This window comes from Epargyreus clarus, unplaced genomic scaffold (genome assembly GCF_041222505.1).
Source record: "Epargyreus clarus isolate Ecla_fem2 unplaced genomic scaffold, WU_Ecla_fem_2.2 ptg000003l, whole genome shotgun sequence".
Classification (NCBI taxonomy): domain Eukaryota; kingdom Metazoa; phylum Arthropoda; class Insecta; order Lepidoptera; family Hesperiidae; genus Epargyreus; species Epargyreus clarus.
The window spans coordinates 12,989,756-13,014,023 of NW_027332211.1; the positions used below are offsets into that span (position 1 = coordinate 12,989,756).

A 24,268-nucleotide genomic window follows, 5' to 3' on the forward strand; every position below is an offset into this window, starting at 1 on the left:
AATCTCATTGCATTAACCATAGCATAAAAGTCTTATGCAAAAGTAGACTCAACGGGAGGCGTAATATTCTACCGATTTTGTAAATATAAAGAGGCGTAACGAAATTTTAGTCTTTCTGCTGCTTAGGCACAGGTTTTGGGATTTGCCGAGTTCTAGTCTTCGTCCTTCTGATCTTCTTGGAATACCCGAGATTCTTCCAGGGATACTACCTGCCTTTAGATTTGCCATATTAAGCTGTGGTACCACTGAAATGATTGGTAGTATTAGTAGCTACTTCTGCATCTATATTCAATTAGAGTTGCAGTAATTATATTACAACAGAATAATGGTGAACAACATGATTTATTATTTGAAATAAATGCGTATTTTGCATCGCATTAACTGCACAGTGCACATATTGCCGCTGGTGGTCAGTGGTCTCTACTAACATATAAGTCCCGCGAATATGGCACGGAGTACCTATTATAACTGACTCTGATTAAAATCATTAAATGGACAAAACAAGTGAAATAAACAAGTGAAACAAAAGCCTTTATCCTTTAATTTAACTAAAGTAACGAAATAATAAACAGTTTTAGTAAAATAATCAAAACAAGGCATCATCATCATCACTATCAGGCTATCCACTGCTCAAAACAAGGTATAGAATAGTTAAAGATTGAACGTAGTTATGGGTGATTTTGAAAATAACTTCTTAAAAAAACAAAGTGTATCAAGTGTACTATCTGCCAACCGGCATCTAATATCCCTTGCAATATAGCCAGCTGCTGAGAAGGCCCTCTCCGACTCAACACTGGTTGGCAACAGCGGGATTAAACAATTATATACAAACTGCAAATATCTCCCCCTTGTTGCTCCACAATCCCGTCAATCTCGAACGAGATCTCGTCATATCATGCTCCGGATCCCGAAAAATTACACGGGATCACGCGAGATCGGGATCCCGCGAGATCGGGATTGCATTCCCTACTCCACACACTTCGCTTGCCGCAAACACCAAACTTTTACAAATGCAGAAACGTGTGGATGCGTCGCAATCGCTTGTGGCAAAACTCCTTTTAATTTGCCAAAAATCCGACACTCCATTGGATCAGCTTCAAGCGCTTGCAAACTTACACAAACAAAATGAAGCGGTCTATCCGCACGTTTGAATTTGTAACGCTTGTTGAGGTTTGGCAAGCCTGCGGACGCGACAAATATATCTTTTTAAACCGATTTCGCACATCCTTGCTACAGTATCTAAATAATATTTGGATCTGAAGTCCATTAATTGCATTTGTTTGCCCAAACAAGCAGAAGCTGAAGAAAATTGAAATTATGTGCTGATGGTAAAACTACGGAGAGATATATTGATATTATTATTTATGACTCAGGCAATCCGCGCATTCTACTAGTCATCATCATTTATGAAAGTACAATATATATACTAAATGAATAAATTTTAATGATAGATGGGGCTTGGGATCAAATATATTGACGAAATGTAAATGTCATGTTGTCCCTTTTACTTCTATTGTACGGCATTACTTTCCCTTTTCAGTTAAGTGAAGAAAACCATTGAGGGAACCGGCATGCCTGGGATTTAAAAAAAGTTATCAAGGGTGTGTGAAGTCAATTTGCACTTAGCTAGTGCGGTGGACTATGGCCAAAACCCTCCTCTCCCTCCGAGAGGAAACCCAGCAGTGGGATAGTACGAGTAATAGGTTGACGACGGTTTTACTGAAATATAGGGTTGTTTTAAATCCGTATTATGGTAGAGCGTATCTGTGGTTTTATTCCCTGGTTGAAGCGGGATCAAGTTGGTTGGCCATTCAATGTAATAAAATATGCTCGTATAATTCTATCGTTTGAATGCGTCCATGAATGCAATTAATGTTCGCCGCAAGGACTGCAATGATAAATGCATACTTCTAGCTGTATGGAAATAGTTTGTGCAATATTCCAACGAATTATCGTAGGTATCTCGTGTATTTGTAAATAACTTAAATATTTAATATGGAAATAAATTCAGTGATAGTGCAATATGAACTCGGTCTCGGGTAGTAGAAGGTTTGCGTTTTATTACATGAAACGGCTTAGATATTTTAGTTGAGTATATTAGAAACGAATGTTGTAAACATCAATTAAAAAATCTCATTGCATTAACCATAGCATAAAAGTCTTATGCAAAAGTAGACTCAACGGGAGGCGTAATATTCTACCGATTTTGTAAATATAAAGAGGCGTAACGAAATTTTAGTCTTTCTGCTGCTTAGGCACAGGTTTTGGGATTTGCCGAGTTCTAGTCTTCGTCCTTCTGATCTTCTTGGAATACCCGAGATTCTTCCAGGGATACTACCTGCCTTTAGATTTGCCATATTAAGCTGTGGTACCACTGAAATGATTGGTAGTATTAGTAGCTACTTCTGCATCTATATTCAATTAGAGTTGCAGTAATTATATTACAACAGAATAATGGTGAACAACATGATTTATTATTTGAAATAAATGCGTATTTTGCATCGCATTAACTGCACAGTGCACATATTGCCGCTGGTGGTCAGTGGTCTCTACTAACATATAAGTCCCGCGAATATGGCACGGAGTACCTATTATAACTGACTCTGATTAAAATCATTAAATGGACAAAACAAGTGAAATAAACTCTGTAATTAAGTGTTATTGTAGACGTCCAGGAATGCAATTAAACCACACGTAACGATGCATTGGCGCATGATAACCACTTGCGCAACTTGTCACTGTTACTATACATGTATACATATAATTTGCATAGCTGGCTGTGTCCTCGCGTTAATGTTACAGCATCAGGTTGAAACTATGACTTCGGGCGCTTAAATTGTTGTATGGGGTGGAATGTATTGTCTTTCTGGCATGTTAATTGCAGCACCGGGTTTAAATAGCTTTTCACGCCAGTAAAGCTTAACGTCGAGTGGGGCAGCACCTTCGTCGCGTTTATATATTGCTGCTTAACAGGGTATATATTCTGTGCCTATATGAATGACCCTGTCAGACAAAATAATATTTTTCTATTAAATATTTTAACCGGCACGGCCGATTTCTGTAATGTTTCTGTAAATAACGTTTATATACGTTGCATGAAATTAATGGTGCATGTCCATATTGTCCATTTTACACATACCGAAGCTTAGCTACAAAATGCCTAACATGTCAGATGAAATCCAGATAAACGGTGCGAGTCTATCGTTTGACAAACCATGTAGGTACCGTAACTCTATTATATGTTGAATGTAAATAGCTCTCATACATTTGGGTTTCATCATGGCTTGACTTAAACGGTTCACGTGTGCTACAAAAGGTCACAAGTACGTTGGCAATGACACTGTCTTACAGTTATGTTTGCTTTATGTGTGTGAAATATTCGCGACACGCTATTAAAATATTGAATAGGTGTGTTTTAAAAAAAACAATATTTCATCTATGGTGAACTTGACTTGTTATATCTAACAATATTTACGCGATCTACAATGCTTACTGCCAAAGTGAGAATAACACATAGATGTAAATATACACAGTTTTCTAGACTCCAAAAAGTAAACCATACTTCAGAATGAGAAAAAATTATTATTTCTTCTGTAGAATAAAATGCTATAGGTATAGAATATCACTAAGTACCCATATAACTTGCAAGTACGTTGATATCTTTGTGGTTTCATATATGTAGGTGTCGGCAAAGTTCAAACAATATCTTTAAATTATTTTAAGACTATATGTCACATCCACAAGCCAGACCAAATTTCTAAAAGCACAATGAAACTTATGTCGTTTTGCGGTTGCAAAATCGATGAGTCTGTCGCTAGAGTATGCCAAGTCAAGCGTCTGCTCCGTCCTTATCTTCAATTGTAATGTTAATGCATGCAAAACATTCACGAGCATATTGCACAACTGACTGCTTGAAATTGATTGCAACGGCTGCAACATAAATGGCCCGGTTCGATTCTATTCTGTTTGCGCTTGTCAACGGGCGCTTAATAAATGTATCACAAAAAGTAAGCGTAAACGCCTTCGCTATTCAATTTTCAAATCGGATTGTCAGCGACCGGCGTCACTGTTGAAAAGCGAATATGAAAAATGGTCGTGACAAAGATGTTGTAACGAATGGAACGACGGATCACAATCCAATCACCGTTTCCAATTTCGAACGCGTATTCGATACCTACCGTTAGCAATTTTTCATCTCCCAAATTAATTAACTTCGGTGCTTTTGTGACGGGTTCGTAAACGGTTTTAAGTCAATCACTTTTTATTCAGAATTTAAAACTTTCGTTTACAGATCAGATAGAAATTTCCTTTATGCAGATATTTTCTTGATATCTGGTTTAATTGAGTTGCGACTGCTTTTTAAATTGTTCTCGTTCCGAAGATTTATCAACAAGCCGTCGTTAATCTCTGTCGGCTTATGGACAAAACAATTGCAATGACTGCATAATAAAGAAATTCTATTGTGTTCGACGAATAACCAGTATCCCATTTAATGGTACGATTCACTGAGGTCGTTGTATCTATTACAGTTCTGTATTCAGCGAACGCGACGCGTACAGTTTACGGTTACCTTTTGAGTTGAGCTGAGCTGACGCTGCGCTCTGGTGACTTTGTTTCCTGATTTGATTTGAACGGTTACGCTCTGTGCCTGAAACTAACACCTCGGACTTTCTAAATCTCGCCGTTTCAGTATCTCCAATCTAAATTAAGTTGATTTTTATCAAGACGACATTAAAGACGTTGGGATCAATGTAAATGTAGTGTTCAAAGAAAGGTAAAAAACTGTTGATGGTCTCAAAATGTTTTTTTTATACTCCTGATTTTTTTTTATACTTATTATAAGTATATTCAAAGGAAAAGTGTTTCATAAATATAATTTGTTTTAAATTAACATTTTATTTATAGCGAATCGATATCGACCCATCTTTAATCCAGCTGGTTACCTGTAGTTTTTTTCGTGTTTGGGCTTCATCAATACTTTAAATCGAATGGTATTGAAATATACGAATGTTCGCCAGTCAAACCAGTAACAAAAAGAAAGGTAATGAAGTGTTGTGCCGGTGCTGTACTGAAGCGCGCGTCAGGTCATCGACCGGCCTTGCGCCGCGCAGGGCCGCTGCCGTGCCGTCATGACCCTCGCTTTGTTCCACTGCAAACACTAAGTCCTGGCGGCTCCGACACACGACACCCACTCGTTCGCCTGCCTGCCCAGTTAACGTTTGGTGCATAATAGCCAGCCCGGTCAACGACTCCCTCGAGCGCCTAGATACCATCGCCAAAGTCAACTTAATGTCTGTTCGCGGTCCGCGATACTTACTGCGCACCTATCCTTATTCTGTACTGGTAGCTCATGTTATTAATATTAAAGCTCGAAATATAGTTATGATTATATCAATACAGCCGGCGAGACGCCAAGACAGTTGTGCAAGGTCGTGCACCACGCTATATTATTATTGCACAACTCCGAAAGACAAATCGGGATCCAGTACGACTTGAATGCGCAAGCGCGTGCGTCAACGGGTATAATTTTAACTCGCGGAAGGGCACGTAGAATTATTTGTGCGTTTCCAACCGAACGGAATCCCGCGCGTGTCGATTCCTCTGCGTACAATTGGCTTTAGCCGCTGATGAAGTCGAAAACAGGCGTGCCTACGCACAGTTTTCGGCGTCGCTCTGTCTACTCTATCAGACTGGCTCAATTCCATTTTTACAGTCACACTATTTCGTTTATGCATCGTAGTATAAAACATATTTTGTTGCAGTACCTGATAAAGTTCAACGAGATAAAGACGAAGAAGGGAATTGAATTACTACAGCACCTGGTGGAGTATTATCATGCGCAAACAAATTATTTTCAAGATGGTCTAAAGACGATCGAACATTTTGGAGTATATGTCGCGGATCTGAGTGTACAACTACAGAAGATTAGGCAGCAACAAGACGACGAGAGGCGACGGTTGCTGGAGCTCAGGAATATGTTGAGGGCTGCTGCGCCACAAGATAGGGAGGTTAGATCTTGCTTTTTTCTTCATACGTCTACCACAATTGCTGATTCTTAAATAATGCTTTTTAAACTTCTACACACTCTAAGTTTTCCTATTGTGGATGATAAGAGCGAGTCCACAAACAACACCTAGATTTAAATATTTATCAAAATTCATCATTTCGATGTTTGCTTAGCTGGGGCTCGAACCCAGATCCGTGTCAGAATGGTATGATGACCGTTGCACCACGCAAGTCGTCGTCGTGTAACAATGTTGAATTTATTTAAAATTTACAAAAATTGTGTCAATGTTAATATTAATTTATAAACACTTTCGGTTCAGGTATCATCATCACTAGGCGGTTACTCGCTACATCAGTTACAAGGGGATAAGCAACACGGCGTCACACGAAGTGGATACTTGCTGAAGAAGTCAGAAGGGAAGGTGCGGAGAGTTTGGCAGAAGAGAAGATGTCGAGTCACGGCGGAGGGCTACTTAGATATATTCCATGCGGACGAAAACAAGCCCCCGGCAAGAGTCAACCTCCTCACGTGCCAGATAAAGGTGTCCTCGGATGATAAGAGGGCGTTCGATCTAGTCTCATGTTAGTATGCCCTTATCTAAACGGTAGTTTTGGTTATTCGACTGATGTATGATATGATTGTGAATGTTTTACATGTGTCTGTATTTGGAATTTGTTTGTCAGCCTATTTGTGTGTTTAAATTTGGAATTCTTTAAAAGAGTTTGTCCCAAATTTGTGCAACATGTCTCCTGGTACATACCAATATTATTGGCCTATTACAGTATCAATATCAATAGATTGGCTATTCATATATTATAAAATCTAGTTTTTGTAGCAATAGAGATTGATTCGTACCTTATTTTAATCTTGATAATTAAAGTAATCATCAATCGAATCCCTGGTTACACATCCTGTTTTTACAAATTATATGCGTATTAGAAATTAATTATTGTTTTCTTTAACGGAGAAAGAAAACATCGTGAAACTTGCGTACCTATGAGACCGTTAAAAATTTAAAAGTATCTGCGTGTAAATAAGTAGGTATTGTAAACTACACGTTATTAAAAAAAAAATTGCCGGAAGGGTTGCTGTTATGTATGCGTTAATGTTTTATCAAAATCAATAAAATTCGTTTTCGTTTTGTCTTCAAAGTCAAGAATGCACACTGTATAACCTAGTACCTTGATTGCAGACAACCGTACCTATCATTTCCAAGCGGAAGACGAGAGCGAGCAGCGTGCTTGGACGTCAGTTCTCATCAACTGCAAGGAGGGGGCGCTAATGAGAGCGTTCCACCAGCAGGCCGGCGAGAGCAACGACACGGGCCACTCGCTGTTGGACTTGCAACGGTCGATCATTAGGGCGGTCAGGGCCATGCCCGGCAACCAAGTGTGCGCAGACTGTGGCTCTACTAATGGTGAGATGCCTTAGTTATTGGCCACTGCGAAGGGTAATCTTTTTCGAGTGCATGTAATTATGGATGTCTCATTCTTTGGCACGCCCTACGGCTTGAAGGATTTTAAAATATGTCTTTGGACTCGTCTAAATTGTGAGCCAAACATAGGTTATATTTTTAGTAGTATTTTTTATATGAATCTTGTTTGCTTAATTAAACGCCGCTTGAAGATCAAGTTCGAGAATGGTTACTGGATTGTGGATGGTGTGGTTTTCCTAACGTAGAAGGATTAAAAGGATTTGTTTTGCGATCTCGGAGACATTAAGGATGTTATGAATGTTTAAGGCAACGTCTCGGTGAATGCTTGGGAACCTAAATAGAAAACTTAAATAAATTTCAATTTTGTACGGTTGGATGAACGAGACTTTTCGAATGTACTTTAAATAATTACGACAAGCTTGGAAATCGAGTTAAGTTGGTTGGATTTTATTTGTAATTTAAACAGATTTTTCCTAATGTCAGAAGATTAAGAGAATTTTATTTTTCAATATCAGGGACGATAATGACGTTAGGGTCACATCTGGGAAGAAATAGTAGTTAAGACCAAGCCTGTGAACCAAGTGTAGCGGCCAGTGGCTGCACTCATGGTGCGACGCGCTAATTTAAATTGCCTTAAGTTGTTAAAGAAGGGGAATGGATGAAGGGGGCTCGTCGGAAGTACCGTAACCTTTAGATGAGCTTGAGAACCAAGTGTCAGAAAATGGTGCGATTTTATTTGTAATTTAAATGAACTTTTCCTCGTACTAAAAGGATGAAAAGGATTTGTTTCGCAGCTTCTGGAGCGATAAGCGCAATTACGGCTACTTTGGGAAAGTGAGCGCAGATTGCGGTTAGATAAAAGCTATGGGTTCATTATAATATTTAAGTGTCATCCTGCGGCTTTGCTTATAGAAGTGAAGTGGGGAGTACTGTAGAGTTTACCTTGAAATTCAATGAATTGAAATTACTTAAAGTTCTCTGCTTATGTAAAGTCTGCTAAAATCGGTAATTCTTATAGAGTGAGTTATATAAAAAGGAGTGTCCGAGTTTTGGTGTCTTTGCTGAAAATATATGTGAACTAACAAAAATATAATGATTATGAACTTTTTCCTTAAGTGAAGATGTTCAAATGATAAGCGAAAGTGCAAAATCAATCATCGCTCTTTCGATATCATCTCGTCTTGGCAGTGCTATTTATATACCACAACATTCCATTTCGGAAATAAACTCGGTACGGTCGGGACTTATCACCGGTGGGAATGCTCACAATGCACACTCGATGTACATATAGTGACCATTCTTACTTTACTTTACGGGACATGAGAGTTTTTACCCAAAATACCATTCATGTTCAAGAATTCGAAAATATATTAAGCATTTTATTTTGGCGGTGTGACGTGGGTCCACGCCGGACGTGAAGGAAGTTCAATTCTCAGCCCCTTACAAGAAATTAGTCAACTAAAAAGAGTCTTAAAGATCTAAATAGTATCTGAAACTTTGCTGACTAACCATGCTATTTCCATTTTTCCTAAAATGTGATTATTTCTTATCTCCAAATCGTCCTTTAGGACACCGGGACAGAGTACCTAGTTGAAAACGGAACAGTCCCGATCGCAACCGAACGGATGGTCACATTAGGTTTACAGGACCGAATCACTTCGGCTCGACGGAAATTGAGTCTGGACGCCGTACTCCAATGCTCTTGAGGGAAAGCTAGGAAATAAATATTTGAAAGTGTATTGAACCTGAAAACTGTTAGTTTGTTGGCACTGCACTCTACTTTACTCACTTATCGGGCGCTTTATTTAATATTTTTCCTTCTCGTTAAATTGATAGTTGTGCTTTTCCTTCTGTTTATCAAATAAATATTCAAGGGACATAATTAGAGGATATTGAATTTTGAAATTGTGTTTTGAATGTTATAATTAATAAAAACATTAATTAACTCGAGATATCACATGTAAATAAGGCATAATATCAGGAACTAAACTGACTATTACAAAACAAAGCCAGTGAATCCTTATAATGTTGATTGTTTGTGGTTTTTAATTAAAACGTCTTGTTTATTCGTAGGTATTTCTTATGTTCAATATATCCGAAGACAAAATTATATTCTTAATTCAGTATTTTCCACTTGCAACACTCATAAACGTTATTCGTGGGTGAGTGGTTCGTAATTTGATTCGTAACTACGAACGAGTGTAAAACTGTTTAAAGTAGGTAGAGAAAATCATTGCATGGGATCATCCGAAAATCTCACACGCTAACCGCATTTATCTAAAAAAAATGAATTGCATATGATATTTTATATTTTATTAGGTAAATAAATAGGTTATTTAGGTACAAGAATCGGTAAATCTTCAAATTGTCTGTAATTTTTTTGGAGTCTCATATTAGCAATACTGAATTGGATTGCTGTGAAAATCTACCAAATATGGAATGTATGACACTACAAGTAAAATTTCGTCATATATTCTACTTATTTATTGATACTATGAATAATTGTAGTATTTTAATACTTAGTTGCAATTCGTCATCGGTTCATTGACTATAACGTGGTAAAACCATATAAAAACTTTTATTGTTTGTAATCGTCTGTTGTGAAGTGTCGGCGTCGTAATTTGTACTCCTATTGTTTGCGTTGAGATCTGTTACACCGTATAATGATTGATTCGAGCAATTTATACGGCAACGTGAGCTTTGTTGAGTTATTAAGTCATTATAGAATAAAAACGAAAGGGTTTGCCGCGATACGCCGATTTTTTACCGGACTGCAAAGAGTAAAGTTTTTCGAGCGTATGTACGTATGTATGTACTATGTATGTTTATGTATGTGTTAATAAAGCCTTAATTAATCAATTGTTCAATATGTATCTAACTGTATTCAACGTCTTATGCACTGTATTCAGCATTACAGTTTTTTAAGTGTCCGTTTTATAATAAAAAATGCGTTCAATAATTTTCTATTACGCATATTTTAGATCCATATGACTCTCGATTTCTTACGTTAAATATATTCCGCAGATCCCACCTGGCTGTCGACGAACTTCGGTATAATAGTGTGTATAGAGTGTTCGGGGAGCCACAGGGAGTTGGGCGTGCACATATCGCGGATACAGTCGCTCACGCTGGACCGGCTGAGCACGTCGCAGCTGTTGCTCGCGCGGCACATGGGCAACCAGATGTTCAACGAGGTGATGGAGAACACACTGGACGAGAGGGACAAGCTCACGCCGGAGAGTACGATGTGAGTAATGGTTTATGTTGATCTACGCTTCATAATTAATGTATATTTATGTGATGGTAACAATATTAGTGAAAAACTAAATTCATTAATATCGAACCCGACGAAGACTTGAATGTTTGAAGTAATCATGTGCGTTGGTGTTTATCTTAATTCGTCAGTACGTTTACATCGACTTTGTATTACTAGTACTATTAACTACTATTAAATACATGAAAAATATTGGTAATATGCGAGGCTGAGAGTATTGTATACTCGCCGCTTCTATGTGGATTGGTAAAGGGAGATACCTGATATGGAAGAACATGTGTCTTCTTTAAGGGTTCCGACAACGTTATAGGTTGTTATCCAATTATAACAATCAGAACCGATGGTTTCATGCGATCTTTAAACTACTCTTAACCTATAAAGCTTTATTTTATATTAATATGAAATCAAGAAGCGGCCAATGCTCGATATAGACGTAAATATCTATTTATGATAATAATTAACACACAAACAGAGGGTGTAAAACACTTCAGCTTCGATAATAATCATACGTTTCAATAATATTTTTGCCGTCAACAGGGAGGAACGTCTCCGGTTCATCCGCGAAAAGTACGTGTACCGAGCGTGGGCGGCGCGCACGTGCCGCGACGAGGCGGAGCGCCTGTCCGAGGTGGAGCACGCCGTCAACAACGGACACCTGCAGAACCTGCTGCAGGCCTACGCGGAGGGCGCGGACTTGGCTGCCGCACTGCCGTGCTCCGTAAGAACTACATATTATACCCTTTAGTCTTATATTGCACTTAGTCGTTTTCATGGACGCATTAGTGTCCACGGCATACTTGCGCACCTACGCTGAGAGTGCGGACTTGGCTGCCACACTGCCGTGCTCCGTAAGATTGATTATATATCTCTATACTTTAATATTGCGCAACGTCATCTTCATGGACGCATTAGTATCCACGGCATACTTGCGGAGCCTGCTGTAGACCTACGCTGAGAGTGCGGACTTGACTGTGACACTGCCGTGCTCTGTAAGATCTATACTCTATGCTCTTATATCACCCATTATCATATTTCATGAACGGCACAGTACGGCTCGGGCTCCTCTTTAAATGAGAAGGATCAGGCCATAGTGTGTCGTGTTGATTAATTGCGAATTTGTATACTTCATGTGGCGAACTCCCGCTAATCGTCAAGAAATGGCGCTACGAATATTGTGAATCACGCTATCGAAGTTTTCTAAATATCTGGTATATATCAAGTTCCGAACTGAAACTGTCGGAGCACGGCCGCTCCCCGGGCATGATCACCTAGCCCGGCGGGAGATCTTCCTTTGCCAAACTTCAAATAACTTGGAAACTTTTTTTTAAGATTTTTTCGTTTTTCTTAACCGTGAAAGTAATATGTAATAACATAACAGAGATAATAAATACTAATAACAACAGACTATGTCCATAAGCGGCAGTATCCACTTACCACCAGGTAGATTGCATGGAGTAACATACGAATAGTCCTATAATATAAAAAAATAATTCGCCGTCTAGTTTATATAGTTTTAACCAAATCATAATTCTTTTGTTACTAGCAGTATTTCAACTAAAGATAACAAAACAAAGAGCGGAGAATTGTGCTCAATTTACTAGTACATGCTAGTAACTTTTACAAAAACATTGCATTTTCATAGTTTTTATTTGATTAAAATACGATCGTAAATCTCGATGTAATCTTACACGAAAGAGGCGGATACTGGCACGCTCATCCATTCACGGTGAATAATAATGTATTCGATTGTCTCTAAAACACAGTCTTAATAATGAATTCAACTATTGTACTATAGAACTAAACGTAATTAATGTGCAAATTACTTTTAAGCAACGTTAAAAATATATTAACCTTTTACGTCTTCAAAATTTAGGCATGAGTTGAAAAGTTAATTTTATTTTAAGATTAAATAAATTATTCTCTTTAATTTCAATTATACTCTATGTCTGCGTAAAACTAAATAACATTTTATCTGATGATATTCATAAAGGTTTTAGTTAGTCATTAAACCTAAAAACTAAAGATAGTTTTGTAAAAGTAACCGCATTATATGCATATTCATGCCTATCTACATCAATAATAATGTGATTTTTTTCAATATGTATGTAAAAAATAACTTGCACTTTTTAATTTAAAATTATAATTAATATTAAAATAGCGGTAATTTAATCTATCTACTTATATACATATTTATTACTGGCTCGTTTTCTATAATGTGTTAGTACATATACAAAAGCCACTATATCAAATAACATTATATATCTAAAAAATATCATTTTATACATGTAACCTTTTTCACATTCCAGGATTGCGGCGAAACCGCCCTCCACTTAGCCATATCGCGGGAACTCGGCGACGGTTCCTGCTTGCACATAGTCGATTTTCTAGTCCAAAACGGTGGCTCCCAGCTCCTGGATAAGCCAACCACTTCCGGTCTGACCGCGTTACACCTGTGTGCGGCGATAGACCGCACGGAACCCATGAAACTGTTGTTGAAAGCGGGTGCCGATACCACGATAAAGGATATCAACGGGCGGACAGCGCTACAGATCGCTAAGCAGTTTGGACATCACAATTGTCAGGAATTGGTGAGTTTTAGTTTTTTGTGAGAGTAGTAGAAAAAAGAGTATCAGCCTGCAACATTATAAGTGATGAGACAACCCCGGGACTCTTCTTAATAAACATAAAAACGACAGTTCTACTTGAAGTTTATGTCGTTTTTGTGAGTAACTGTCTGAGACAGATTTTGCCATTTTTTTTATTTTCTTTATTTCTGTGAAATATTTACGCACCTTAGTACAAGTATAATTATTAACTTTAATGATTATTAATTATCGAGTAGACAGCAAGGGGATTACAACACGCTTTGTTATATAAAAGAGTTATACAGCCATAGGTGCTTATAACCATGACCAAAATAATGTTTTAGGTAGGCCGCCACTTAATTAAGTTAATTAATCACTCTTAACGACGTAGGCTTATAACGAATTATACGCAAAAAGTACTGACATTTAAAAACAGACACCGTTGTTAAATTATTCGCTTTTTTGGTGAGCGCCAAAATACTTACTTTAATGAAAGGGGCGTAAATTTTCCTTTAGCGAAAAGAGGTCTTTAAATCGAACCAATCTGTGAACAGCTTAATTAAGCTAATGGATCTTGTCCGAGAGCGGAAAGGGGCTTAGTGTCGACGTGCACTGATTTAAAAGTTTGATCGCTCCAGTTGGAAACTTTGGTAGGACTTAGCTCAGCTCGCACTGTCATCACTATCAGGCTTTTATAGACAGATGTTTATTAATTTAGAATGCCTACGATCCTATCCTTATATATGGAACGGTAGAAAGTAAATGCACATTGAAATGATGACATATTATAAATCTCACTTGCGTACATACTTATAAATATATGTATGTACATATATTTTGTGTATCTAGTATTTGTTTTGGAGCATAACAGTACATAATTATAGTAAATAGTGAGATTTAATTTGTTTCTTAAGTTAATTTTTGTTCATTAAGTATTTAAAAATACATAGCTACAAACGTTTCCTTTTACCGACTTCGAAAAAGAAAAGGCAGTAGGTTTATTTTTTTAACAAAAAACTTTAACCTAATGCGTTGTTATTTTCAGTTGGAGAGTGTGGACAAAAGGGACAAGAATATCTTCGAGAACATCAACATCGACTGGAACTTGTCGCACGATGACGGATCGACTGATTTCTCGGACGACGACACGGTCATCGACGAAAGGGTAAGCTATTTTTTTGTTTTCTTCTAAAATGTTTAAATATACATAACATGACTATAAGAGCTTCCTTTTTTGGAGTCCGAATAATATAACTGTATGTATATGTAGTGTGCAATCCTTCGCGTGGGCCAATGGCAAAAATGAAATGAAAGGGATTTTATTTTGTATAGATTTACAAAAGCCATTATGAATTATTAGTTATCGTATTTTTTTCCTTGTATTTATCGGATCAGAAGACTAGGATTTCGAATTCGATTTGTGATCTGACAGACAGTACTATTATGTGATTTGCATATTAGTTGCGTAAAAAGTGTTTTATGTTGCTTAAAATATTCAAGCTGTTTATGCTTGTTATTTTTATGAATAAACCCCTGTTTAAAATGTTCCTACATTTTTGTTGTTTCTTAGGGTAGATGGAATCATTCCATATTTTAAACGTTTTCTTCATCTCACAATGGGTCTTACTTCACGATTCGTGAATACTTTTAGCATTATTAAACAATTTTCTTAACGTTGTCCCATTCTATTGCAAATTAAAAAAATAACTTTCGATACGTCTTTCTAAGAATGTCCATTTGTAATTCGCAGCAAAACGGCAGCGTGACACCCGAGAAGAAGTGTCCGCGGTCCCGTCCGCCGTCGTACGCGGGCGTGTGCGGCGCGAGCGGCGGCGGCGGCGCGGGCGGCGGGGACTCGCCGGTGCTGCGCTCGCGCTCCTCCACGTGCGACTCGCTGCACCACGCGCCGCCCACGCCCACCACGCTGCCGCGGAAGCCGAACGTCTGTGAGTGTTGGTAACATTGATGTTGTTTTGTGTGTAGATGTTAGATATTAGGGTTTTGGGGCATGTGTAATCGTAATAGTGTTTGATAGGAGTGTTATAATATAATACAATCTGATATTACAAAGGTCACGTCATACTACACACTGGTGTCGCCAAGGGAGGGCAGGGGGACAGTTCCCCTAGCTTCCTCCTCGGAAATGCAAAAATCACCGCTCCACCACCATCGGCTGTCCACGCGTCTCGCAAATCAATATTGTGTCTTATCGTTTAATATATCATAAATTATAAACTTTATTTGTGAAATGATGTTCTAATTGCTTACATATATCGTTATTAACAATTACGTGGTATTTAAATTGGTGGTGGTTTTTGATTGGTAGCAGTAGTTATTAACAAAGGAAATAATTAATCCGTAAATAAGTGGAGATATTATTCTTAATTTTAAATAAGTTGGTGGTAGTTTATTTAATTGTATGGAACGTGGTGATGAAGTTGTGTAGAGGGGAAAGACGGGGAGACATTGTAAAAATAAACTTAATAGGAGGTGAGCAAATGATTTCAAGTGACCGTATCCGTTCGCTTACAGTTCACGCGCGTGGTGCCGATGCGGCGGGCAGCCTGAAGAAGCGTGCCGCGCCGCTGCCGCCGGCCGCCGCTCCGCGCGTTATTCCCTCGCCCTCGCCTTCCGCCGACGCCGCGCGCTCGCATCTCGGTAACTAGTTAACTTCGTTTTTTGTCATTCGTTCATCCATTCGTTCGTTCGTTATTTTTATAATATAATCGTTGTAAATTGGCAATCCATGTAACAAGTTGATATCACTAACTTTCGATGAGTTGTAAGTGGAATAACCATAGGAAATAACTGTTTTTTTATTTTAATTATAAAAAAATATAATTCATTTTATTCATTCACGATTACTTACAAGATAATTATTGTTATTGTCTATATTGCAATACCAAGATCTTTATGTTGTTATTTCTGAGTAATTGTTACAGTGTTACAGTAAGAATAAATTTGATATTTTCACTTGAACATTCACACTTTTAAGAGGATTTATGATCATCACCTCTAAAGTGGGAAAATTAATTCCATATTCATTTGATAAAATAGTTATCTAGATAGATGATAGATGACAATAATCGATGACGTTGTCATAATGTAATAATTCTCATACTCAAGTATCAATGAGTGTAGACGTAGTTGCAGGTGTGGTGGTGAAGCACCGTCCGCAGCAGCCGCCGCCCACGCCGCCGCCTACCGGCGCACTACACAACGGCGCGCACCACCGCGACGAGCCCACGCCGCCGCCCAGAAAGGTAACTTATCCATCTTTTTTACCTTAGTATATCTTATCTTATCCTAATGAAAACCATGTCTTATCCCCGTGAAGTGTTAAGATACATATAATCTTATATATAAAATTCTCGTGTCACAATGTTAGTTACCGTACTCCTCTGAAACAGCTTTACCGATTTTCACCAAATTTTATTCAGTATTATTATTCAGTAGGTTTGAGAATCGGCAACTATCTATTTTTCATACCCTTAAGTGATAAGGGTTGTTCACCCTTAACATTTTTTTATTTATATGGCAACACAACGTTTGCCGGGTCAGTTAGTATTTAATGCAAATTCAATCCCAAACAAAATGCAATAATTAGAATGTATGTTAGTATTTTTATATCTTAAAAATGTGAGCAAGGTGTGATATGATAGTATGTCGTAAACATCTTATGTTCTTATTTATTAACTTTATCATAAGTACTGGAGTAATCAATTATAAAATGATTTAAGTTAAATATCAGTGGAAAAATAGTATGGGTAAAGTGAGTTGTCCAGGCTAATTGATGTACATAAAGTTTTTAAGCGAAGTACTCTAGATAAATTAAGTACGTTTTAAACTTTAATCATATGAGGATAGGATTACTTATTAGCGATAAAAGTAATTGTCACGTGTATATTTGACGTAAATACATGAGTAATTTATCGGTGTCAGTAATATCAGTTTGAGTGGTACCATAATTTTTTTCCAATAATATGGAAAAAAATCATTAGTCATTACCCTATTGTAATTACAGGCTATTATTTTTTTCGATACAGTATTATTAAAAAAATATTATGTATATAATATATTTTAACCTATTTGTATATGGATTGTTTAATTTACTTTTTTGGTAATAAAAATATCGAATATAATTTTTCTATTTACCTATAATTATTTATTCTTGGTAAACTATCTACTTAGTATAAAACACGTAGTGTCGTAGCGACGTACGTATCAGCGATGTTGAAATTCAGATTCCTCGATGTATACAACTTTAGATTACTATTAATACTTAAAGACTAACATATATAAATAAATACAAGGTTATATTTGTTTTTGCTACAGAAGAAAAATAGATTGCACCTGGATAAGGCAGTGAAAACCAATCTGAGAAGGGTAAACACGTCTGAGAGAGCTTTAGTGTTATTTACTCGCTTACCCTTGTTTCATTTATGCCCTATAATCTATTTGTTTTACCCACGAATCATCGTTTTGTATTGTCAAGAGTGCTTTTATTGGTGTAATAAATATTAATATCTAAAAAAGATATCGTCCATAAAATAAATATATGTACAAACATTTTACGTATGATTGGCTCGCGCACGTAAGGTGTACGTACAAAAATGTACTAGGGCAACATATAGATTGCCTGAACAAGTCAACATTATTAGTATTAAATATATATTACATTAATAATATTATTAATGAACGGATACTAATTAAATGATACCAGGAAGAGGGAACAATTCGGCGTGAGACAGTTTTATGCTAGTAATGGGAAATATGTATGCTATATTTTTATTTCGGCTAATTGGATTTTGTACAACACAATAAAATGTGAGCTCGCAAAACTTTGCTCGCAAAAATAGTTTGCTTGTATAATAAGTAAATAATTCATAATTAAACGTACGCGATGTTCACCATTGTAGTGAATATATTATTAATTGTTTAATTTCTCCCAAATTCCCTTGTCTTAGGATCTAAAGACATTCAAATCGAGTCTCTTGACAATTTCTCCCAATTAGCGGCCTTGAAATTTTGCATATAGTTTTTAACGTATGCACAATTTTTGGTTAGCCTATATTGCATGTACCTATCTAATAGTTTTCGCTTTAATTTTTTGACCTAATAATTTCCATCATTCATAGAATTTTTAGACTTGATTTTCTATGTAGCGATTACACTATAAAGTACAGGTTAGAATCGTTTGTCAGAAATGTGAGACATCAGAGTTGAAAATAATAATTGGCACATTTAACACGAGATGGTTTTTGATACTGAACTAATACTAATCTGTGTGATTTGCATGATTTTTCCACATAATAAAAACAGATTTATGTAAAAATTAAATAGAAACAAATGTTGTGTAAATTTTTAGACTCTTTTAAGTTTTTATTATTTACTTTTCAAATAATAGGCTTTGTAGGAATTAGATAATAGTTGCAGAAATACTTACTTTAATTAATATTTAGGACAGGTAAGATACAAGCATAGTCATGAGTAGCTTATCTAAAAGTTAGTCACAGCTGATCTTTGGATATATCAAAGAGTTCTTTTATGTCTACAAATGGTCCATGTTTTCAATACTTGAGATTACCATCTAACTATGAAGTCAAAATATTCTAATTTGTGGCATAAAAGGACATCTTTCAGTGTAATATAGATGTAAAAAATTAATGGCCATTACAAATACTGCATATACGTATCATGCTGTCCTTATTTTTAATTGTCAATAATTTTACAGCCCCAGGCATAATAGAATACATTTTTATAGATTATAGATATAGACATAGAGATAGTTTAGCATTAGTAGCGTTAATAAGTGTTAAAATAGTGTGTTTAAATGCAACGTTGTCTCCAGGAGTGTTGCAGCCAGGACTCGTCGTTGGAGCTCTGTGATGCTTCGGAGGGTGAGGAGAGGGAGCGCGGCGGGCGCGGGCGGCGGCGGGACAGCCGCTCGTTAGACGTGTCTGATGCGTCCAGTGCGCACTCGCGCTCGCCGTCCGCCTCTATCACTATGGTTAGTGGGGTATTATAGGATTTGTTTACATAGCACGTTTGTATGGCATGCACAATATTATTTAAAGGTAGAACCCTTTGTGGTTCGACTCCGGCGGCACCACCGTCACACCTATTTCAGCCTAATAACGGCAGTGTTAGGCGCTGCTGTGTTCAGTTTTGAAGGGTGTGATAAGGGAGACATACTTTTCCGTGGCGTTCCAGCTTAATTCTCAGGGATAGCGGCGCATCTGTAGCCGACCTCGGGTAGGAATATCTAATCTTATCTGGAGTTGATTACAGATGTTCATGGGCGGCAGTAGCCACTTACCATCAGGTGGACTGCATGCTCGTCTCCTACTCCTATATTATAAAAAAAAAAAACATAGAGTGTACAGATAAAGAGCTCATATGGGATTTTAATAATTTTGGTTTTAATAATAGTGGTTAATAAAATGTTTTAATAAAACCGCAACAATTTCATAGTCTAAATAATTTCGAAAATAATCTGGGCGCTATTTTTTTTTTAAAAAAAGCTACAATCATAAATAAACAACGCATCGTAAACAAGCATCTAACTTAGCGTGTGTACTTTTAGAACGGAATTCAACGATTAAGGTACATCTTTTTACAGATGGGAGGAATGCGGAGGTGTCGAGCTCTATACGACTGCTCGGCAGACAACGAGGACGAGTTATCCTTCAGGGAGGGAGAGGTGATCGTGGTCATCAACGAGCGCACTGAAGACGACAACTGGATGGAAGGGCAAGTGGAGGGCACCGGCCGCCGCGGAATGTTCCCCGTCTCCTTCGTGCACATGCTACCCGACTAGGATAGAACGAGACGCACATCTAACCGGTAGCTCATATCCGATGGTCAGTAACGTCGTGTTCATAGAACTTCTCTGTTCGTTGGCCGTACGTCGCCATTTATTACGTAACGAAGTCACTCGTACGCGTATTGAATTAAACCGCAATATGAATATTCTTAGAACTCATTCCGATTTTGTCTCGTAATGTAGTCGATAGATATAGTCACGGCGTTTAGTGCCGTTTATTGAGGAGAAGCTCAAAGACATGTATTGAACTGTCTACTATTGGCTCCCATTCAAATCGTGCGGTTAATAATAATATTAGGTGTCAGAATATTAACATACAATTGTATCAGGCAATACCATTGTAAGTTGTTGTTAGTCAGTGTGATCTAATAATATAATTTTTCAATTAAAATTTTATACACCTAAATTTGAATTCCTTCGAATACATAACATTTGGCCTAAAGCTTCAGCGTCGTTTTGGGAGGCTACGAGCTTATTTACTCTAGCATTTTGTATTGTGCCGTATTCATTGTATTCTGAATACATGTTAATTAATGCAGTTTTGTTGTGCAGTCATTACTGTTGTTCGTGTAACACAACACTGTAACATTTGTTACAACTTAAACAATGCATAGTTAAGGCCTCAATGTTGAAATCTGTTGAATAGTTTTGTTCGCAAAACTATGTGATAAAATTGGCACAATGATTGTTATTATAAAACCATTTTCGATACTCACAATTTTCACTGTCACATTTTTGAAAGCTATACATTATTTCAGTGCGATGGCGCGAATTAATTTAGATGATATATAACAGGTTTAGGAACGCTGGTTAACTTAAATATGCTAACTAATTAGTATTCGTCACAATCTCATAATGATTTTGAAATCGGTTGCATTCAATTAACATGTAAAAAACTCTTTTGTTTGTAATCGATTAATTGGTTATCTAACATATACAATATACATGAATGTATATCACTGATCAGTGTTTTAACTGACCCCGTATTTATAAAATTAATATTACAACTGGCTGTAATCACAAATCTATTCACCATTATCGCATTACAGCACAAATGTACTGCTACGAATTTATGACACCAATATATAGATAAAAGTCTCTGCCAGTAGCTAGTCCGTCCCGAAGCGGGTTTTTACTTGGATTTTTATTGATTTTCGTATGAAAATAAAATATATATTAATATAAACGGCTCATGTCTTTCGTGTTTAGCTCGTAAACGAGAAAATATTATATCGACGATCCCAAAAACGTAACAATAAAGTGTATGTTATACTATAAATTATATAAATTGGTATATCTTCACCGACACAAATGCTCAAGTGATACAAAAATGCAATAAGAACCAATCGTAATGCTATCAGATTAAAAAATTATATTCGATAAGTAGATTCTTCTTGTTCGTCGTCGTGTAGAAAGATTATTGTTAGCGTGATACGACTGTACAGTGAAGCTCAGATAGCGATTTGCCAAAAATTAAAAATAAATGTGATCTTGTAGCGGAAGAAATATATTATTATCAGCGACAAACTAACGGACCAGTGACTGTTTGTTGTATAGTTGTTCTTGTAGTTGATATGTCTTAGATTGTTGGTACCTACGTGTTAGATTCTACGTGGCGTAATATACCACATGTTAAATTGAAGACTACTGAATCGTTTGTAAAGACGGTGTGCAGTATGTTATATGAAAACTTTGAAATTTGGAGCTATAAGTTGTATTGTGACTGTTGACTTATATTTGAGTCTGAAGGGGGTAGAAAAAATTGATTTAAACAGCCCTAAAGACTTAAAAGACTTAACAATTACGCTTACCTAATAACTGTCCCTCCAACTTCATTATCTCTCCAAGCACAAATAATGTTGTTTTTTATAAGATATATCTAGATAGAATCTAGAATGTATAGCTAGAGTCTAGAATCTAGATTTTTATCATCTAAAAATCAAATGTGCATGTTGATAATTACTCTGCCACATTTTTTCTGATATGTTACCGTTACATTGCTTCAAGCAATATACGAGGCCTGAGTTGAATAATTGTCCAATTAAGAATTGATTTCCAAACAAACTCAAGAAATATGGACCAAATAGTTTATATAAAAAGAACCATGATTTTAGCAGAGTTTTATTTTTGTATCGAATATGGTTTCAATACGAGCAATTATAGCATGTGGTATATTGCGCCATTTGGATATCAGAACTTTGGATCTTGTTATATATGTTAAATTTTATCAATTTCCACGTTTCAAGTAGTTGAAACGACAAGTGTAATTGTGCACTGTGCATGGCATATAACAATAGTATTCAAAGTATGTAGTTTGAAATCTGATTCCTTATAGTTCGAGCTATTTTAAATAAAGGCTGTTTCTACTAATTAGTCTGCTAAGGAATTGTTTGAATTGTCGATGTAGAACTTAAAGTATTTTCTTGAAACATACGTCAAACGTTATTATTATAATGCGATAAATATCTGTATGTTACTGTTCATAGCTTAACATAATCTACTTGATTATCACCACGTTTTGTAGAACAAATATTTTTTTAGTAGAAATATGCCTATATATACTAATAGTTACATTTAAATGTGCCCATGTGATTCATGTTACTACATATTATATACACATTCCCTTGTAAGTTTAGTTCGTGTACTATAATTTTATGCTCCCATTGTATTCATAGTTGCTAAGTAATGCCTACGTACATTGTAAAGTTACCTATATTAACGTGCGCGTTGCCATAAATTAGTATTAACTGAATTAAAACGCAAATTATTTAATCTCCGATTTTAAATTTCCTTTGAAAATTCTCAGTTGATGTATGATTTAAAATTATTATAGTGTAACTAAAGTTAATACGCAGCTTCTAAAGCGTAATATGATTTTTGTTTTATATAAAATTAGGTGATATGAAATATTTGTTTTAGTTGAAAGTGACGCTCAAACGAATGCAAAATATTTAAACTTATATTATTCTAAAACTAAAGCTCATTGAATAAAATTTCAATATAATAATATATATTTATTTTTTGATGAAATATTTATGAATTCACTATTGCACAAAAACAGTTTAGAGTTTTTAAACCACATATAAATGTAATCATTACATACATGCTACCAAGATGTAAAGGTTGGTTCAGTTTTATCTAGAACTTCTATCAGCCAATTATTTCAGCACAAGTTTAAGGATTATCTATAATAAAGTCACTTAATGCCATATGTGGCTATTTCTTTAGTTTTTACATAATACATTGTATGATTATTGTGAAAAATATGTTGGCAATGCTTTTCTTCAGTAGTATTATCTAACAACTGCCTGTTTAAATACATCACCTAATTTTATGTACGTAATAAAAACAAATCGTGATTATACAAGTTATGTATATTAAACATGTCTTTTATGTTGTTACAATACTTTTGAAGGTATATAAATACAGTTTACATAAGCGTACATTTTAACTTATTTATATTAATTTTAGAATATTATTTATAATATCAGAATGAAAAGTATCAGATTTATAATGTTGTATATATTTTGCTGCAGGTTTAACTATGTAAATCAAATTATTATATTTATTTAATAATTTAATGTAAAAAACCTAATTGTGATGAAATATTTTAATGCCATTTTAGCCTATCAGTATGTTACTTATTATTAAAATAAAAAGTTATGTAACCAAATGAATGATGCTAATAGAGTAAGATGTTTTATTCTGTAATGTAGTATATTAAATGGAGTTGTAGTTGAAATAGTTTTTTCTATTGTGTATTATCTGAATGAAAATCTGTATGAATTTATCAATACATCAATTCGATGTCACTAAACGTTGTTTTATATTTATTTATATGCATCCATATTACACAGTAATTAATGCGACAAAAGGAGTGTGCAGCGACTTATAATAAAGGTGTGATTGAAAAAATATTTCAGTAGGCATTTGGAACTTTGGAATTCAGTAGGCAATACGACTATGCCTGTTGTATTCCCCTTTGCAGGAGTGTAAAAAGTTACCGCACCCATTTTTTTAAATTATTTAGTTTTAAATTGATTTCTAGGGGTTAGAATGATCACTTTACATTCAATGGACCGTTTGACTTGTGGACTAATGTATTTTGAGTACCAACCTATTTATTACAAGCCTAAGTTAT

At 36.0% G+C, this 24,268-nt stretch overlaps 1 protein-coding gene across 8 annotated transcripts in view; it reads left to right on the forward strand.

The window, feature by feature from the left end:
* Nucleotides 1-23,944, forward strand: part of Asap (ArfGAP domain of ASAP) — a 67,899-nt gene extending 43,955 nt beyond the window's left edge. Inside the window, exons 5-17 of one of the 8 annotated variants that reach the window (XM_073089566.1) lie at nucleotides 5,763-6,008; nucleotides 6,327-6,588; nucleotides 7,200-7,424; nucleotides 10,467-10,689; nucleotides 11,254-11,434; nucleotides 13,023-13,304; nucleotides 14,347-14,466; nucleotides 15,052-15,253; nucleotides 15,834-15,959; nucleotides 16,443-16,564; nucleotides 17,637-17,687; nucleotides 19,153-19,311; nucleotides 19,924-23,944. In XM_073089566.1, coding sequence (XP_072945667.1) covers nucleotides 5,763-6,008; nucleotides 6,327-6,588; nucleotides 7,200-7,424; nucleotides 10,467-10,689; nucleotides 11,254-11,434; nucleotides 13,023-13,304; nucleotides 14,347-14,466; nucleotides 15,052-15,253; nucleotides 15,834-15,959; nucleotides 16,443-16,564; nucleotides 17,637-17,687; nucleotides 19,153-19,311; nucleotides 19,924-20,121 — 2,397 coding nt within the window. In that variant the 3' untranslated portion in view covers nucleotides 20,122-23,944. The remainder of the gene's footprint in view (nucleotides 1-5,762; nucleotides 6,009-6,326; nucleotides 6,589-7,199; nucleotides 7,425-10,466; nucleotides 10,690-11,253; nucleotides 11,435-13,022; nucleotides 13,305-14,346; nucleotides 14,467-15,051; nucleotides 15,254-15,833; nucleotides 15,960-16,442; nucleotides 16,565-17,636; nucleotides 17,688-19,152; nucleotides 19,312-19,923) is intronic. The other 7 variants (XM_073089574.1, XM_073089590.1, XM_073089579.1 and 4 more) reach the window with 7 other exon arrangements.
* Nucleotides 23,945-24,268: the final 324 nt, after the last annotated feature.